The sequence below is a fragment of the Pelobates fuscus genome, chromosome 7 (assembly GCF_036172605.1).
Source record: "Pelobates fuscus isolate aPelFus1 chromosome 7, aPelFus1.pri, whole genome shotgun sequence".
NCBI lineage: Eukaryota > Metazoa > Chordata > Amphibia > Anura > Pelobatidae > Pelobates > Pelobates fuscus.
In genome coordinates, this window is record NC_086323.1 from 10003354 (window position 1) to 10023659 (window position 20306).

At 42.5% G+C, this 20306-nt stretch overlaps 2 protein-coding genes across 11 annotated transcripts in view; both read left to right on the forward strand.

Moving 5' to 3' along the window:
• Positions 1-20306, forward strand: part of PTPRF (protein tyrosine phosphatase receptor type F) — a 965824-nt gene that overhangs the window by 895685 nt on the left and 49833 nt on the right. For 6 of the 10 annotated variants that reach the window (XM_063427667.1, XM_063427666.1, XM_063427670.1 and 3 more), the window contains 2 exons: positions 11320-11337; positions 17109-17219. In XM_063427667.1, coding sequence (XP_063283737.1) covers positions 11320-11337; positions 17109-17219 — 129 coding nt within the window. The remainder of the gene's footprint in view (positions 1-11319; positions 11338-17108; positions 17220-20306) is intronic. The other 4 variants (XM_063427668.1, XM_063427677.1, XM_063427671.1 and 1 more) reach the window with 1 other exon arrangement.
• KDM4A (lysine demethylase 4A) overlaps positions 1-20306 on the forward strand; it is a 374420-nt gene that overhangs the window by 250240 nt on the left and 103874 nt on the right. The window lies entirely within an intron of this gene.

Genomic DNA, 20306 nt, shown 5'->3' on the forward strand with positions numbered 1-20306 from the left:
GAGCTAAGATGGAGGTGGCTCTCTCTATGCTGACTGCCAGGTGTAAAGGGCGGAGCTTATAACAATGATTGACAGGGAGCTAAGATGGAGGTGGCTCTCTCTATACTGACTGCCAGGTGTAAAGGTTGGAGCTTATAGCAATGATTGACAGAGAGCTAAGATGGAGGTGGCTCTCTCTATACTGACTGCCAGGTGTAAAGGGCGGAGCTTATAACAATGATTGACTGGGAGCTAAGATGGAGGTGGCTCTCTCTATACTGACTGCCAGGTGTAAAGGGCGGAGCTTATAACAATGATTGACAGGGAGCTAAGATGGAGGTGGCTCTCTTTATACTGACTGCCAGGTGTAAAGGGCGGAGCTTATAACAATGATTGACAGGGAGCTAAGATGGAGGTGGCTCTCTCTATACTGACTGCCAGGTGTAAAGGTTGGAGCTTATAGCAATGATTGACAGAGAGCTAAGATGGAGGTGGCTCTCTCTATACTGACTGCCAGGTGTAAAGGGCGGAGCTTATAACAATGATTGACTGGGAGCTAAGATGGAGGTGGCTCTCTCTATGCTGACTGCCAGGTGTAAAGGGCGGAGCTTATAACAATGATTGACAGGGAGCTAAGATGGAGGTGGCTCTCTCTATACTGACTGCCAGGTGTAAAGGGCGGAGCTTATAACAATGATTGACAGGGAGCTAAGATGGAGGTGGCTCTCTATACTGACTGCCAGGTGTAAAGGGCGGAGCTTATAACAATGATTGACAGGGAGCTAAGATGGAGGTGGCTCTCTCTATACTGACTGTCAGGTGTAAAGGGCGGAGCTTATAACAATGATTGACAGAGAGCTAAGATGGAGGTGGCTCTCTTTATACTGACTGCCAGGTGTAAAGGGCAGAGCTTATAACAATGATTGACTGGGAGCTAAGATGGAGGTGGCTCTCTCTATACTGACTGCCAGGTGTAAAGGGCGGAGCTTATAACAATGATTGACAGGGAGCTAAGATGGAGGCGGCTCTCTCTATACTGACTGCCAGGTGTAAAGGGCGGAGCTTATAACAATGATTGACAGGGAGCTAAGATGGAGGTGGCTCTCTCTATACTGACTGCCAGGTGTAAAGGGCGGAGCTTATAACAATGATTGACAGGGAGCTAAGATGGAGGTGGCTCTCTCTATGCTGACTGCCAGGTGTAAAGGGCGGAGCTTATAACAATGCTTGACTGGGAGCTAAGATGGGGGTGGCTCTCTCTATACTGACTGCCAGGTGTAAAGGGCGGAGCTTATAACAATGATTGACAGGGAGCTAAGATGGAGGTGGCTCTCTCTATACTGACTGCCAGGTGTAAAGGTTGGAGCTTATAACAATGATTGACAGAGAGCTAAGATGGAGGTGGCTCTCTTTATACTGACTGCCAGGTGTAAAGGGCAGAGCTTATAACAATGATTGACAGGGAGCTAAGATGGAGGTGGCTCTCTCTATGCTGACTGCCAGGTATAAAGGGCGGAGCTTATAACAATGATTGACAGGGAGCTAAGATGGGGGTGGCTCTCTATACTGACTGCCAGGTTTAAAGGGCGGAGCTTATAACAATGATTGACAGGGAGCTAAGATGGAGGTGGCTCTCTCTATACTGACTGCCAGGTGTAAAGGGCGGAGCTTATAACAATGATTGACAGGGAGCTAAGATGGAGGCGGCTCTCTCTATACTGACTGCCAGGTGTAAAGGGCGGAGCTTATAACAATGATTGACAGGGAGCTAAGATGGAGGCGGCTCTCTCTATACTGACTGCCAGGTGTAAAGGGCGGAGCTTATAACAATGACTGACAGGGAGCTAAGATGGAGGCTCCCCGTTGCTGAATAAAGAGGTGTGAATTTGTACATTTACAGAAGGCTGAGGTGGTTATGGTCCTTGAAGTGTTGCTTTAGTTGCTGACGTGCAATGACTACAAGACTGATTCACAGAATTTAGAGTCACTTACCAGAGGCAAAATATTTTGACCTAAATTATTCTACTCGGGTCTTATGAGTTCACTGTTTAGTGAATGAACCTCAGTTTATTTTATCCATCCCTCCTGTACATTACCAGAGATCTCCCTGATTTGACCTTTTAATATCTGAAAGCAAGCAAGATTCAGTTCTGGCACTGGATAACAACCTACAAAAAAAAATCTTTAAAAATGTAATGCAAACATGCCCTCCAACAAAGCGTGGGATTTAGGAAGCAAAACAAAGTGTTATCTGCGGGAATGATAGATTACCAATATTTCCTTTGGATACAGTATCTCTAAGATCTCAGACGCACAGCAGACACGTATTTGGCTGCGGAGATTAAAATCTGTTCCAGCACCGATTTTAACCGATAAGTGTTTTTAAAGTTCTAAGAAAGAATCTGTTTGCTTGAATACTTTAATGCTGAATGCAGGCGTATATTCTAAATAATTTCCACTGAGAACCACTCTAAATCGCATTAATCTATCTACAAAGAGCCATCAACAGACACATTTGGACAATACATATGCTTTTTTTTGGACAGAAACACATTACAGAAGAAAATGGTGTGTTTTCCCAATATATAATCAAATATTTTGCTCGTTCTGTTGCTGCGGTGTATTCGAAGCAATAATGGTATTTAAGTAAAAGTCTGGGCTATTAGACGATTGCTGTTGTTTGATGTCTTGCCAGATGATGAGATGGGTAAAGACAGACCACATACTAAGTCTGCCACGCATCAGATGTGTTCTGCAAGTCCCTCTACAGCCTTAGTACTAAGTATTGCTACCGCGACAGACTCGGCAGCTAAACGCACATTCACTATTCTTCCTGTAAAGATCTGTTAACAGGGGAGATCAAATGGTATAAAATGGTAGGCAGAAGAGCAAGAGGAACCTGCTAAGATGAATTCATTCCTCACCTTCAAGCCATCACAGCAAAAAATCAAAATTGGCAAAAAGGGAGATCGTTTAATGTATGCTGCAAAAAAAATTAAATAAAAATAGACTGCCACTTTGTTTAGATTGAGTACTTGTGAAATGTTTAAAGGGTTTTATTTATCACTTCTAACATACAACAAACACTACATGGACCAAAGTATTGGGACACCTGGCCATTGCACCAACAGGGACTTTAATGGCATCGTATTCTAAATACATAGACCTTAATGGTATAGTAATGGTATATTAAAGCTATACGCTTCTGGAACGGCTTTCCACAGGATTTTTGGAGTGTTTCTGTGGGAATTTTTGTCCATTCATCCAGTATAATATTTGCAGGTTTAGGCTCATGATTCCTTTTTTGTCCATTCATTCCTTTTTTTTCCATTCATCCAGTAGAATATTTGCAGGTTTAGGCTGATGATGTTGGTCGAGAAAGCCACTCCAGTTCATCCCAAAGGTGTTTGATGGGGTTGAGCTCAGGGCTCTGCGCATGCCAGTCAAGTTCACCATACTCATCCGACCATGTCTTTATGGACCTTGCTGTGTGCACTGGGGCGCAGTCATGCTGGAATAGAAAAGGAATTCCCCATGGTTTCCACAAAGTTGGATGCATAACATTGTCCAAAATATCTTGGTATTAATATTTCCCTTCACTGGTAGTAAGGGGCCTAGCCCAACACCTGAAAAACAGCTCCATACCATCATCCCTCCTTCACCAAACTTTACAGTTGGCACAATGCAGTCAGACAGGTAACGTTCTCCTGGCATCCTCCAAACTTAAATTCGCCCATCAGATGCCAAGCAGAGATGTGTAATTCGTCAGTCCACATAACACGTTGCAATGCTCCAGGGTCCAGCAGCGGCGTGCTTCATACCACTACGCTTGGTATTGTACTTGGTGATGTGAGACTTCCATCTGCTCGCCCTTGGAAACCCATTCCATGAAGCGCCCGCCACACAGTTTCTGTGCTGATAATAATGCCAGTGGAAGCTTTGAAATCTTCAGCTGTGGAATCTCAGCACTCTGTGACACCGCTCTGTAACTTGTCGTGGTCTTCCGCTTTGTGGCTGAGTTGCTGAGTTCCTAAACACTTCCACTTACAGTTTACAGTGGAATATCTAGCAGGGATGAAATTTCACAAACTGAATTATTGCAAAGGTGGCATCCTGTCACAGTACCACGCTTGGATTCACTGAGCTCTTCAGAATGACCCATTTTTTCCCACAAATGTTGGTAAATGCAGACTGCATGGCTCGGTGCTTCATTTTGTAGGCATGTGGCAATGGGTCTGATTGAAACACTTGAATTTGATAATTAAGAGGTGTGCCCCAATACTGTCCATATAGTGTATTACTTTGTATCATTTTTATGGAAAACAAGTAAATTCCTGCTTTTCCAGATGAGTGGTTTCATCCCCGAACAGGTTTTTTTTGGCAACAAAGTGATGTGGTGTTTTTATATGTGGAACGTCCGTGGCACCTCTGCTTGTAATGACCATATACTCCCAAATGTCTGACATAAATGTTTAATGATCCAGTCTGATCCATTGGAAGCAATGTAACTTGCCACGTGTGTCCTAATGCTTCTCTCGTTATCTCACTTATTAGAGTATGTTTCATCCACTATCAGGTTTGACATAATTCTGGCTGAGATTCATAAGTCAGTTGGAGGGCCATCTTGGCCTTATCTAATGATTGTAGTCGTTACACACCAGTGATATACATGTAATCTGTAGTAAACCATCCTTCCTGTTCTGATATTCACACATTGTGATCATTTTAATATGAGGACAGAGCGCTCGGAGACTCTACAATAAACACCATTATATTGGTTATTGACAAACAAAGAACTCTCCGATGGCCTTGGAAGGGATGACACAGGAACGACTGGGAAAGCACCTCTGATAGATAGGATTAGGTTACCTTAAAAAAGGTTTAAACTGAAAACCATCAGCACAGTGAAAAAAGCAAACCGCACAAGCCCACGTTAAACAAACAGTGTCACATTCACAAAGAGCAGAGATCGGATACTAAAATATATGTGAGTGGAGTGGTCTGGTATGCCTATTGCAACATACAGGGATCAGGGAGTCTGACTAATGGTACGATGCTCAAACTGGATACAGATGGGAATTCACCAAAACCTCAAACATCAAAATATGTAGTAGAAAAGGTGACACCCTATAGCTACATCACATCTAGGGTATCACCTTTTCTACTAAAATATATGTGACGGGGGGATCTCCACCTTAATAGGCACCGGGGCTGTTTTCTCTCTTACCTCGAATAAATGGGTCTGCCGGCAGGAAGTATTCATTACTTAATTAGGACTCCCTGAGCATCACAGCATCCAGCGTAATGGTGCACAGTCATTAGGACTTGTAAAATAATGATCTTATCGTTTTTATTTATTTTTTGCGAGAACTGCTCCGTGGCTCCACAACATGTTCGCACATTGATGTTTGCCAAACAGAATTATTTAAACCATATTTGGCATTTAAATGTCAGTCTTTTTTGAAAAAATCAATGCCGTCCTCTTCATCCCGAACCAGAGAATCACCCTCTGAGTTTAGTTCTGGCCGTTTCAATTGGCACCAAGTCTAATGTAACACGTAACGGTCCACATGTTCTAGCCTTGGTAACAATGTCCTCCATATATTACTGTGTTTGTTAAAATTATTGGATTTTCAGTTTAATGAAGGATAGTGATTAAAAAAAAACATTACATATAGGAATGGCAATAATTCTCTTTTAGCAATAATGTAGCCCCCCCCCCCCCCCCCCCTCTATTTATAATGTTTTGTGGGGGTTTGTGGACATGGTTAGGTTATAAACGCCAGTTGTCACAGAATGGGCTTCTTTATAGTGGGATTTGCACATGATTCGTGATTACAGCCGGCAGCAGTTCCTGACAAGCTACGTGATAGCCAGAAAATGCACAGGTACTGCGCCAATACTAAAACTCAGAAACGAGATTAGGAAATCGCATTTATTCCAACGCTTCTGGCGATATTGCTTTCTGCTGTGTGAGTATAAATAGCACAATGAACAATTCCTCCTTCCCATCTTCAATAGTTCTACCCTCTGTTTGGCCATTGAAGAGGAGCATGTGTCAAATTAATCCTAAAAATCTGTTGTTTCTAGCATTCTCTAGTGCCAGATCTGCATCTAGCTCGCCCCTCGCTACCCAAACCTTGGCAAACCTCTGCCTGATGGGTTTTGCTCGGGGATACTTATAAGCCTATCCTTTTTGTTCTTTCTAATGCAAATTCTACTAATATGGATGTATGAAATGCACGAATCGGGAAGCATTTAGTGCCCACTGGGCGCCAGGCGCTGTCCGAGTTTAACTCCTTCACTGCTGAGTTAAAGTTGTTCAAAAAGAATTAAGCAGGATTGTTTTATTTGAAACACGAGTTGCATATCTCGAACACAATGCTCGCTTTGTACTTAACATCTGGATAAATTGAATGTTTCTGTGTGTCAGCCACAATGATAACGTGGAAATTCAATAATAACAATTGGTTATTCCCTGTGTCAATTGTGTCCGAACATGATTTGGCTGAGAGTGTTGGACTAACCCAATACTCTCAGCCAGTCAGTGTTATCCAGGTTGGTTGCAATTTATATTGATAATGCGGACGGGTTTACCCCGTTTAAATAATAGACGCAGTTTTTCTAAATTAATTAATATCAAATGTGAGACGGTGTGAGGACATAACCTCTGCAGCAAGCTGCCATAGTCACGTTACGTCACTTTTATAGTATTCTTTAACTGTTCATATTCGTTCAGTAGGCAGAATTGGTATATTCCAACAGTGATATACAAAGGGTAGTAGATACCTGGAAATGCCTTCCAGTGGAAGCGGTCAGTTATAACACCGTAAACTAAGTGCAATAGATAATGTCATAATGAGCAGATTGCTATATTATTATGACGTACTAGTTACAAAGCCTGGCCTGTTGGTTCTCTCTGCCATTGCAATAACACCATGAAAACACACCAGTGCTCAAGTAGGAATGGAAATTCATGCAATGTCATTGAGCCATGTGATTTTCTTTTTAAAGGGACAGTATAGTAACTAGGACCACTGTAGCTTAATGTAGGGGTTCAAAGAACGTGTAGGCAGAATAGTGTAAATGCTACCTTTTCTGAGAAAATGCAGTGTTTTAAATTGCTGCTTGTCACCACCTTCAGTGACTGTGATTCTGTCGGCCATTAGAGGAATTTCCTCGGTTCGGTCCTGCAAAGATTAGAGGACTGGCGTTCAGCATCTCCACCCACTGCATGAAGACCCTGAATGCTTCCCATAGTGGTGCGTTCGCTCAATTTATGATGCTGATTGGTCGCAGTGCAGCATATACTGTGAATGTGCATTAGCCGCCTAATGCTCTCTACAGGGAAGTATTGGATTGGCTGAGATCATCAGGATTGATGATGTCAGCGGGGAGGAGAGGCAATCACGTGGATATTGGCGCCGCATGGGCAATAAGGTAAGTAAATTCCTTTTTTTTAATTTAATTTGGGAGGTGGGTGGTCATAGCACTAGTTACTGAACATTACAGTGTTAGGAATGCATGCTTGTTTAAATATATCAAGTCATAATGAATGAAGCAGATCTCACTCACTCTCAGCTGCTACATCCTAATACACAGATGTATTGTCACTTTGTCTAATCACAGCAATGAACAGGTTAATGGTTTAGCTAATGGTTGGATGTCCAGGCACCAGCCAGCCCAGACATGAAGGGGGAACCAATAGACAACCCTTCTCCTGAAGTTTGAGAGTTTGCAAGAAACTGGAAGAGACGCTTTGATGTGATTGGGTTTAATTTCCCATTTGAATACATTTTATTCCCACTGCCCGTCGGGGGCTGGAGGGCATCAGATGTCTTATGGACTTTGAAAATCAATGCTAAGTGCTTTGAAATGTGTCTCCTGTTTATTTAACGCTCAGCCTGCCAGAAACGGCAATTCCGTTCTCCTGATGGTTCTCCCTCAGACTGGCTTTGGGTTAAAGGAAGGCACTAGAATCCATTGTGAATACCCAGAGCTCCCATGAATGCCTAATGCTCTGTATCTGATATCTTGCAGCAAATGCTAGTGTTCCTGCTGAGGAGAAACTGTAAATTTCAACCAGTTCTACTTAAAATGTTGTTTTTTTGTTAACGTTACCTTTTTATGTCCTGCCTTAGGTCTAAACAGAAAGGAAATAATGCATTAAGCACAATGTTTGCAGAAGATATTTCAGAACAGTTGGGTTGGCGAGAGAGAGTTCACGAAATTCACTCTGATAATTTTATTTGTAGTTATTAAAAATTAGCTGTGACTTGAAGTCCATCACAACACATTCAAAATGGCCTTGGATGATCCAAAAGTAGCCGCTATGTGTTGCTGTGATTTTATTTAAACGTTTATACACAGCGTTACCCATTGGTAAGGATCACTTGTGCAGACGGCTGCCCTCCGAGTTTACACGTTAAAACTCTCAAAACATAATGTATCTATATATTACCACCTGTCATGTGTAGATTAGAATTCTCAAAAATGTGTCCCCTTGTTGTAATTGCAAGTAAAACATTGTAGGACGTGTTGCCATGGATACAGAACTTGCCACCATTTTCAGACAGGACTAATTATTTTTCAGAAAGCTAAATGGGTTAATGACAGCTGCAGAAAACCCAACCTTTATCAGTGTATTCCGATAAGCAGGAGCTTAATAAGATGATGTGTTTGATTAGGCGGTTGACCCCTAACTCATGTAAATGTCACACCAATTCTAGACGCTTAGACACATTTTCATGTAAGCTAATAAGGCAGAGCTGGGAGAGTGGGGAAACTGTGGGTGGGACGCCGTCCTAAACATATCGAGGGGTAGGGGGGCTCTGATTAGTAGTGAGAGTGGTTAATGTAATAAATGTGAGACATTATCCCACGGTTTCCTGATCTTAGAATATCCTGGAGCTAGCTGGATACAATGTAATGTGTGTTCCTCTGAGCAACACGGACCTACAATCCATATATTCATGTACACACAGGTAAGTAGGCCTAAATCAAGCATGCCTACTTACCTGTGTGTCTAAATGGTTAAAAGATCCTTTTCTTTCAACAGCAAGTTGTGTAAGTATTTACCTTCATGACTGTAGGCTAAAATAACAAAATAAAGAAACATTCTCAAAATCCTTATAAGAAATATTTCTATTTATCTGTCTATTTCTCTATCTAAAAGTCAGTATGCGTGTCCCCACAACTTGCTGTTTAGTAAGTATGGTCCTAAGAGTGTCCACTTTTGTAGACCCATTATTATATCAACTTTATCTTTTTACTTTTCTGTGATATACTATATTGTCTAATGAACAGTTAATTAAAAATGGCGTTTTCCGGCATTTACCCGTTCGGGGCCTAGCCCCGTATAACCTGGTGTGGGTCACCGCACCAAACGCGTCCTTCCCCCCCGTTAACCCCTTGGTTAGGGGAATATCTTGAAGACTGCCATAATTTCTCCCCCCAAGTGGGTAGCATTTAATCCCTCTTGACGTACCAGGCTGCTCTCCCGAAGCAAGTCATTCCCTCCTGTTAACATATCGATGTTAGGACAACATAAATGTGATGCATATCGACCACTTAACGAATGTACAAACATGTCTATGATCTCATGTGACACCTTTTTTCTCTCCTCCTTTATTTCTGTAACCCTCCCTACATTGATATCATAAAAACAAAAATTTCAATAAAAAGAGATTGACCAAAAAACAAAAAAAAATAACAGTGGCATTGCTTGTCCTGTGACCGACACATCCTGGTCTCTGCTCTTCTGGTATTCAAGAGTTAACCATAATTTGTAAAATCTGGAATATTTCACGTGTGGAAAGTGACAATTCCTGTGTCTCCATGACGACTGCATTTCATTCTGCTCTCCCTGCGCAAGGCGTCCACTGCCATAAACGTTGATGTTTCTTTGGCAGAGTTTGATGGAAACATTGTCACGGAAATCATGGTAAAGCCAATGGCTGTGTAAAATATCACGGGCAGCTTTTAATGTGGTGGGATTGTCTGTTGAAATGTTGATTAAGTATAATGTGTAAAAAATATATATTTGTTTATGTTTGTGAAAAATGTCCAAAGAATAAGGGACTATATGCATTTAGGGTAACCTCTTTCCCAGAACTAAACTACTAAATCCCCTACTCTTGACCCGGACTCCTCGTTTTACTGTGTTTCAATTTTTATTATATATATATTTTTTAATATATAATTTCTATTGTTTTAAAGTGGATCTATCGTCCCCATACAACCTGTGTGTTGGGACATGGTCAATGATGCTAACAGGTTTTTTCAGGAATGTTTAATAACATAATTCTACCTAATGGCAATTAAATACGATTGGAAAGTGCTAAAGGTGGAGCAATTGCCATGGAATCCGATGGCATGTTCTTGTATTTGGCTCCACTGTCAGCACTTTCCACAATAACTACTTAAAGGGGCACTATAGGCACCAAAACATCTTTTGCTTAATGAAGCAGTTTTGGTGTATAGACCATGCCCATGCTGTTTCACTGCTCAATTCTCTGCCATGTAGGAGTTAAATTATTTTGTTTATACAGCCCTAGTCACACCTCCCAACATGTGACTTACACGGCTTTCCTAAACACTTCCTGTAAAGAGAGATCTAATGTTTAAACTTTCTGTATTGCACAGTGTATTTAATTATCTCATGCTATGTTAATAACTTACAGTGCAGGAGATAAAAATGTGATTCTAAATGAAGCCATTTTGTTTTCATGCAGGCTGTGTCAGTCACAGCTGGGGAGGTGTGGCAAGGGCTGCATAAACAGAAACCAAATCCTAAATGGCAGATAACTGAACAGTGAGACTCCAGATGCATGATCTATATACACCCAATCTGCTTCATTAAGCTAACGTTGTTTTGGTGACTATAATGACCTTAAATGCACACATGTCCCATACCACAATGTCATCCACCGGTTAGCATGAGTTTATACAGAAATGATATATTTATACAGAGTAGTAGTCAGGTAACCATTCGGAACTGTCTAATTGAAACCACTAGGTGTGAACACCCAGAATCCCTCCTGGCGATGTGACAGGTCACAGAATGGATGGCTTTCTGTGTATAGCTACCAAGTTGGTATAAAGTTATTCTGAATTAAAGTGATTATATTTTGAGACGATGGGTCCACTTTGAAGCCTACCTACCTAACAATGAATGAGTTAAATCCCTCATTGTGCCAAGTTTTGGAGGCGTTGGATGACAATGAGAGAATTGACCAAACGTGCTGCTCTTTCCCTCTACCCTCTCTTTAATTTTACTCTCCTCTTCCTTTTACTAACAACCTCTTTCTAATTCTGTTTGCATTCATATTACCTCACCAGGTGGTACACCAATCAGAGGTAAGAATGCTGTGACAACCGTACAGCCATCAGTGCCCCATCTGCCTCTGGACCACTCGTCTCCATCCTCACATTTGGCGCCATTAGCAGCGTCCGCACTCACGGATCGCTTCATGTTATCTGTTCCATTCTCTCTCTGGAAGGCTGAAGGAAACACACTGATACCTTTTAGAAAGGAACTCAGTCCTTTATTTACATTGTGTCTGCACCACCATTGGGAATGCAGGGGAACCCTGACCTCAACTCCCCTTTTATAATGCACCCAGAGTATTAGCTCAGCCAGCATCTCTGGAATCAGTACTCCATTTACTAAGCCACCTCTAGAATCAGTACTCCATATAGCCAGCATCTCTAGAATCAGTACTCCATTTACTAAGCCACCTCTAGAATCAGTACTCCATATAGCCCAGAATCTCTAGATTCAGTACTCCATATAGCCCAGCATCTCTAGAATCAGTACTCCATATAGCCCAGCATCTCTAGAATCAGTACTCCATATAGCCAGCATCTCTACAATCAGTACTCCATATAGCCCAGAATCTCTAGAAGCAGTACTCCATATAGCCCAGCATCTCTAGAATCAGTACTCCATATAGCCAGCATCTCTAGAACCAGTACTTGATACAGTCCATCATCTCTAGAATCAGTACTCCATATAGCCAGCATCTCTAGAATCAGTACTCCATATAGCCCAGAATCTCTAGAATCAGTACTCCATATAGCCAGCATCTCTAGAACCAGTACTTGATACAGTCCATCATCTCTAGCATCAGTACTCCATATAGCCAGCATCTCTAGAATCAGTACTCCATATAGCCCAGCATCTCTAGAATCATCAGTACTCCATATAGCCAGCATCTCTAGAATCAGTACTCCATATAGCCAGCATCTCTAGAATCAGTACTCCATATAGCCCAGCATCTCTAGAATCAGTACTCCATATAGCCCAGCATCTCCAGAATGAGTACTCCGTATAGCCCAGCATCTCTATAATCAGTACTCTATAGCCAGCATCTCTAGAATCATAAGTACTCCATATAGCCAGCATCTCTAAAGTCATCAGTACTCCATATAGCCAGCATCTCTAGAACCAGTACTTGATACAGTCCATCATCTCTAGAATCAGTACTCCATATAGCCAGCATCTCTAAGGTCATCAGTACTCCATATAGCCAGCATCTCTAGAATCAGTACTCCATATAGCCCAGCATCTCTAGAATCATCAGTACTCCATATAGCCAGCATCTCTAGAATCAGTACTCCATATAGCCAGCATCTCTAGAATCAGTACTCCATATAGCCCAGCATCTCTAGAATCATCAGTACTCCATATAGCCAGCATCTCTAGAATCAGTACTCCATATAGCCAGCATCTCTAGAACCAGTACTTGATACAGTCCATCATCTCTAGAATCAGTACTCCATATAGCCAGCATCTCTAAGGTCATCAGTACTCCATATAGCCAGCATCTCTAGAATCAGTACTCCATATAGCCCAGCATCTCTAGAATCATCAGTACTCCATATAGCCAGCATCTCTAGAATCAGTACTCCATATAGCCAGCATCTCTAGAATCAGTACTCCATATAGCCCAGCATCTCTAGAATCAGTACTCCATATAGCCCAGCATCTCCAGAATGAGTACTCCGTATAGCCCAGCATCTCTATAATCAGTACTCTATAGCCAGCATCTCTAGAATCATAAGTACTCCATATAGCCAGCATCTCTAAAGTCATCAGTACTTCATATAGCCCAGCATCTCTAGAATCAGTACTCCATATAGCCAGCATCTCTAGAATCAGTACTCCATATAGCCAGCATCTCTAGAATCAGTACTCCATATAGCCAGCATCTCTAGAATCAGTACTCCATATAGCCAGCATCTCTAGAATCAGTACTCCATATAGCCAGCATCTCTAGAATCAGTACCCCATATAGCCAGCATCTCTAGAATCAGTACTCCATGTAGCCCAGCATCTCTAGAATCAGTACTCCATATAGCCCAGAATCAGTACTCCGTATAGCCCAGCATCTCTAGAATCAGTACTCCATATAGCCCAGCATCTCTAGAATCAGTACTCCATATAGCCAGCATCTCTAGAATCAGTACTCCATGTAGCTCAGCATCTCTAGAATCAGTACTCCATATAGCCCAGCATCTCTAGAATCAGTACTCCATATAGCCCAGCATCTCGATAATCAGTGCTCCATATAGCCCAGCATCTCTAGAATCAGTACTCCATATAGCCCAGCATCTATAGAATCAGTACTCCATATAGCCCAGCATCTCGATAATCAGTACTCCATATAGCCCAGCATCTCTAGAATCGGTACTCCATATAACCCAGAATCTCTAGAATCAGTACTCCATATAGCCAGCATCTCTAGAACCAGTACTTGATACAGTCCATCATCTCTAGAATCAGTACTCCATGTAGCCCAGCATCTCTAGAATCGGTACTCCATATAGCCAGCATCTCTAAGGTCATCAGTACTCCATATAGCCAGCATCTCTAAGGTCATCGGTACTCCATATAGCCAGCATCTCTAGAATCAGTACTCCATATAGCCCAGCATCTCTAGAATCAGTACTCCATATAGCCCAGCATCTCCAGAATGAGTACTCCGTATAGCCCAGCATCTCTAGAATCAGTACTCCGTATAGCCCAGCATCTCGATAATCAGTACTCCATATAGCCAGCATCTCTAAGGTCATCAGTACTCCATATAGCCAGCATCTCTAGAATCAGTACTCCATATAGCCCAGCATCTCTAGAATCAGTACTCCATATAGCCCAGCATCTCCAGAATGAGTACTCCGTATAGCCCAGCATCTCTAGAATCAGTACTCCGTATAGCCCAGCATCTCGATAATCAGTACTCCATATAGCCAGCATCTCTAGAATCAGTACTCCATATAGCCAGCATCTCTAGAATCAGTACTCCATATAGCCCAGCATCTCTAGAATCAGTACTCCATATAGCCCAGCATCTCTAGAATCAGTACTCCATATAGCCAGCATCTCTAGAATCAGTACTCCGTATAGCCCAGCATCTCTAGAATCAGTACTCCATATAGCCAGCATCTCTAAGGTCATCAGTACTCCATATAGCCAGCATCTCTAGAATCAGTGATCCATAAAACTCGTATTGTAAACATAGTGACAAATATCGTGTAGCTGATTTCACGTGAATCTCCAGGTTCCATGCTCAATCTAGCCTCTTCTATGTGAATTTATTAAGGGACATAGCCTGTATATAAAGCAAAACAAATGTCCTTCAGCCTTCTACGTCTCGTCTACAGAGTGTTCATGTCTGTACTAAGTGCTCACACTAACCACTAACCATCCCCAAATATTACCGCAACATTGACTCAGAATTGGGAACTCCTGGCTCGCTGCTTACTAACGGCCAGTCCTAAATATATACCATGTGTGTTTATATGCAAAGTAACTCTAATCTGTAACAGTCTCTCTGCATAAAGCAGATCGTTCTAGAACCATAATGTCAGGTGTATATAGGGATCAAAAATTGGAAATAGATTGTGTGATAAACTAGAGTAAGCCAAACACTGATCAGAATAGACACACTGTTTGGGAAGGTCCAATGTTCTCCCCACTCCGGTTACTATAACGGTAAAACGCGCAGGCTCTCAGCTAACGAAAGGAGTTATTCATAGATACTTTTAATGTCAATGCTGGGGTCCATGTTTATTTGTTTGTATGATCACACTCCAGATCTGTGCTTTTACTTTATCCCTCACAAATAGAAGAAAAGGCAATTTTGCTACAGCAGCTGCTGGATAGGAACTCCCATCACCCTGATCCAGCCACCCTTCAGACAGTGGGGAGTACAGGCTGCAGTGAACGTGTTGTCTGTACAATATTACATATTTTGTTCATAATTATGACACTTGCATTTATTTTCAAGGACATTCGTTCCCTTTGCATTTCATGGTATATACATCATCTCTGAGTGTGTGTTTGGTGTATAATCCATCTTTTTTTTTTTATTTTACCTGGGTTCAAAAAGAATAAAATAAGATGGAAAAAAAACAAAACTAAATGTTTATAGAAAATAGCAATGTCAGCACTCCAGAAAACATAAACTTGCCTACTGAGTCATTTTAACTTTCTACCAGCGCATTTTGCAGATCCAGCAGCCTCCTGTAGGCTCCCTAAGATATCAGTGAAATGGCTAGGCAGGTATCAAATACTTAAATACTTCTGAACTTCCTTTACATCTGTCATTGTTGTGGTCTTTGAGGCTGGGTTGCTGAGCCCTGCTGATAGTTTCTGGGTTCTAGATATATCAAGTGGTCTAGATCCATCTGAAGTCGTTGGGAATTATGAGACTGCAGAGCCCAGACTGACAAACTCAATTATAATATTATTTATTTAAATAACTCAAACAAATGCCATAGCACAGGATGCAATGAGTTAACTTCGGAATAAGAAAACCCAGTTTGGCAGATGGAAACAAACCAATAAAGGGGATTTTAATAAAATGTATCCAAGAGTTTACAATCGATAAGATTATTTTGAGGATTTCTGTATGTTTATACATGTTTAGAGTTAAAGAAGACATATTACCACATTAACAACAGCGTCTGTACTGTATTTACTGAAAGCAATCCAGCAGGGGGCAGTGTAACACATTGGAAGGCTAAATCTCCAGACTATAGCGGTGCTGAGACTGATTGCAAAATGTAATCAACACCTGGTGATATAGAGCAGGTAGATGGGTAACTGAATGCTTGTCTATATGTCACCCTAATCTGTTCCAAAGGAGTTCTGATCTCTTTGCTGTTCCATTATTGTCATCGTGAATGTCCGTGCAATGATAAAAACTGCATTTCCTGGGGAATTACGTTTTCTGAGCAGAGTCCTCATCAACTCCTCATTCCGATCACCTTAATTTGTTCATCGTTTTTCTGTTATTTTATTTTAACGTCATTGTACAGCGCTGTGGAGTGTGTTGGTGCTAAATAAATGAATTCTAATAAACGAATATTGAGGCCACTAGACCCAGTCTAATATCCTTACATGAACTTCTTGCTCAGTTGCACACAGCCCTTCTCCCATCACCCCGTATTAGCTATAGCGAAGCTGTGTAATGCCCAAGTGATAGGGTAGAATGTCTGGTGTTCTGAGGCTAGCAGGGAGAAGGATTCGCTTCTGTACAGTTTATTAACCCATTTAATTTGCATGATAACGACAAAGGTTGACAGTCATCGAATTGCTGAAAGTCATTAAACAAGGAGCCAATCAGTCCGCTGGGAGAAGATCGGATGTTGAACTCGAAGTACCTTTTGCATTTTGCTGGCATTTAAATGTCCAGTCAAGTTAACTTTAACACGTCTGCAGTAATACGGAGCTCTGTTCTCCTAGTGGAAGTTCCTCTGTCACTTTTAATGTGAAAGACCAAAACTGGCCAATATGTGTCTCCCCACAGGCGTCCTCGCACCAGCAGATAAGAGTCTAGTGTATGCTTAGCAACCATACTTGGCAGAGATCCCTTCAGACTAATTAAAGGGCCTCGTTAACGTTCCCTTTCTGCAATCTTGCATTTAAATAGATTGTGCCAAGTGAGAACACTTTAACAACTGGTTTCGGGGCCTCTCTCTTGTCAGTGGGGCAGATACATGGATTCTTGAATTCAGATGAGGGAACGTCATCCAATTCTTGCTCATTCGGACTCATTTTCACATTTTAAATATGTTTTTTGTTTCCTCCTCTTAACTACTCTCTTTTTGTCTTCCTCGTGCAGGAGCGCTTCAGATAGAAAACAGCGAGGAATCAGACCAAGGGAAATATGAGTGTGTCGCCACCAACAGCATCGGAACACGCTACTCTGCGCCTGCCAACCTCTACGTGCGTGGTAAGAAAGATCTGCCACGGATGTCTCCAATTGGCCGCTGCTAACTTTTGGCTTTACAGGACGACAGGACAATCAAGAACGCATTGTGTGCTGGGTTTGTCGCACACCTGAGTTACGGAGAGTGTTTTATAACATACTGTCCTAGACACTTAGTGTGTGTTTATCTTCATTTATGATTTAGCATCTCTGTGTGTATCAATGCAGTGGGTAAGATTTCTTGTGGTGTGTTTGGGAGATACAGTGAGTGAGTGTGGCTGCGTGGTTGACACAGTGAGTGTGGCTGCGTGGTTGACACAGTGAGTGTGGCTGCGTGGTTGATACAGTGAGTGAGTGTGGCTGCGTGGTTGATACAGTGAGTGAGTGTGGCTGCGTGGTTGATACAGTGAGTGAGTGTGGCTGCGTGGTTGACACAGTGAGTGTGGCTGCGTGGTTGATACAGTGAGTGAGTGTGGCTGCGTGGTTGATACAGTGAGTGAGTGTGGCTGCGTGGTTGACACAGTGAGTGTGGCTGCGTGGTTGATACAGTGAGTGAGTGTGGCTGCGTGGTTGACACAGTGAGTGTGGCTGCGTGGTTGATACAGTGAGTGAGTGTGGCTGCGTGGTTGACACAGTGAGTGTGGCTGCGTGGTTGATACAGTGAGTGAGTGTGGCTGCGTGGTTGACACAGTGAGTGAGTGTGGCTGCGTGGTTGACACAGTGAGTGTGGCTGCGGCTGCGTGGTTGACACAGTGAGTGTGGCTGCGTGGTTGATACAGTGAGTGAGTGTGGCTGCGTGGTTGACACAGTGAGTGTGGCTGCGTGGTTGACACAGTGAGTGAGTGTGGCTGCGTGGTTGACACAGTGAGTGAGTGTGGCTGCGTGGTTGATACAGTGAGTGAGTGTGGCTGCGTGGTTGACACAGTGAGTGAGTGTGGCTGCGTGGTTGACACAGTGAGTGTGGCTGCGGCTGCGTGGTTGACACAGTGAGTGAGTGTGGCTGCGTGGTTGACACAGTGAGTGAGTGTGGCTGCGTGGTTGACACAGTGAGTGAGTGTGGCTGCGTGGTTGACACAGTGAGTGTGGCTGCGTGGTTGACACAGTGAGTGTGGCTGCGTGGTTGACACAGTGAGTGAGTGTGGCTGCGTGGTTGACACAGTGAGTGAGTGTGGCTGCGTGGTTGACACAGTGAGTGAGTGTGGCTGCGTGGTTGACACAGTGAGTGTGGCTGCGGCTGCGTGGTTGACACAGTGAGTGTGGCTGCGTGGTTGACACAGTGAGTGAGTGTGGCTGCGTGGTTGACACAGTGAGTGAGTGTGGCTGCGTGGTTGATACAGTGAGTGAGTGTGGCTGCGTGGTTGATACAGTGAGTGAGTGTGGCTGTGTGGTTCATTCTGTGAATGTGTTTGCTGTATGATTGTCACAACGTGTATGTGATTTCTGCGTGGCTGATATAGTGTGTATGTGTTTGTTGCGTCGTTTGTATGTGGTTGTTAACGTGAAGGGTGTTATCTCTAATGTGTGTGTCTATTTGCGTGTCTGTGTGTATAACAGCCCTTGTGATGTTACGACAGCAGTTTGCATCCCCCACAGAGTTCGACGTGCGTCTTTTTGTTTGTGGAAAAGCATATGTTTTGTGCTTTCTCCTTGTCAGGCGGATGTGCTAACATTTTCTTCATAGTCTGCTTAATGAGAGCAAAAAATACTGCTACACGCTCACCAATACCTGGAATATTAAACATTCTGTAGTTTTGTTTAGGATGTTGTTTGCTGTAAGTGTAGGAAGCGATAGCAATCTGTGAGTTTCCCTTTTTCCAAAGATAGAAACCAGGAAGAAAGTAAATGTAGGGGTGTTGGGGTGTACATCTGCAGTTTGTTTCCGATGACGAGGAAGTAATTGTTGTGTTTGTGATGTTATTGGAAATCTCGTCATTTGTAGTCTGCAGAAGGATCTTTATAAAGATAACATCAGGGCAGAGTTCTGAAAATGGAGCAATTGCTATGGAAACCGATGAAATGTTCTTGTTGGCTTCTCCACTTTAAACACTGTGTCCCGTAATTACACTTAATCGTTACGATGCACTTTGACAAGAACAGATTGGATCAAAAAGCAAGACACATGCTAATCTAGACGGCCAAACAATTTCATATTTACAATTTAAAGGAACACTTTCTTTAAATAAAATAAAAATTAAAAAGTGCCGTGAAACCTATCTTTATTCCGACTATGAAGACACCAATCCTGATTTATTTTTTCCCAGTCGATTGCTTCTTTTTGAGCACATGGTACATGCAGTGATTGCCTCGATACGCCAGACCATTGATTCTTCAGCCATGTGTACCTACACCTTGGGTCAGACAGTGTTGGAAAACCAGCAGTTAGTCTCTATGGTCCTTCCTGTTTCCGTGCTGGGAGTGGAGCAAGGTAGACCATAGAGACTAACTGCTGGTTTCCAAACACTGTCTGACCCAACGTGTGTGTACATGGCTGAAGGATCCCGTCATACACTAAAAGAAGGGATGAGGTTGTTTTTTTGTTTTTTTAAATAAAATAATTATTATATAAAAAAATAGTTTTGAGTTGACATTTGTCCTGACAGTGTCGGATGTAGGTTTGAGGAACGACCATTAGTTTGAGCCTATAGGCTATTCAGGAGTGGTGGCTTTTTCAGGGACTTATTAAAGGATTGAAGACAAGTGAGAGTCTTTTGGGTGGAGGCAGGCTGTTCCATAAGAATGGAGCTGGCCGCAAGAAGTCCAGTAAATACGAGATAACCATATGAGTACGAGTATCGGATTGGAGAAAGTCACCTGCAGAGACGAGTGGCCGAGAAGGGGCGCACCTTTGAATGAGTGAAATTTGAAAGGAGCAATGGGAGAGAAAAATCAGCCTGGCGACAGCATTCATTATGGACTGTAGAGGGCAGAGCTTTGGGGCTTGATGAGGGGAGGAAGTGTTACCCAAAAAGAAGACAATGAAGGATCATTGGGAGCGATAGGACGAGAACCATGAAAGGGCAGTGTCACGAAGACCAAGGGAGAGTCTAGAAGAATGAGTATATAGTACTGTCCTTTGAATTTAGCCATGAGTAGATCATTAGTTAGTTTAAT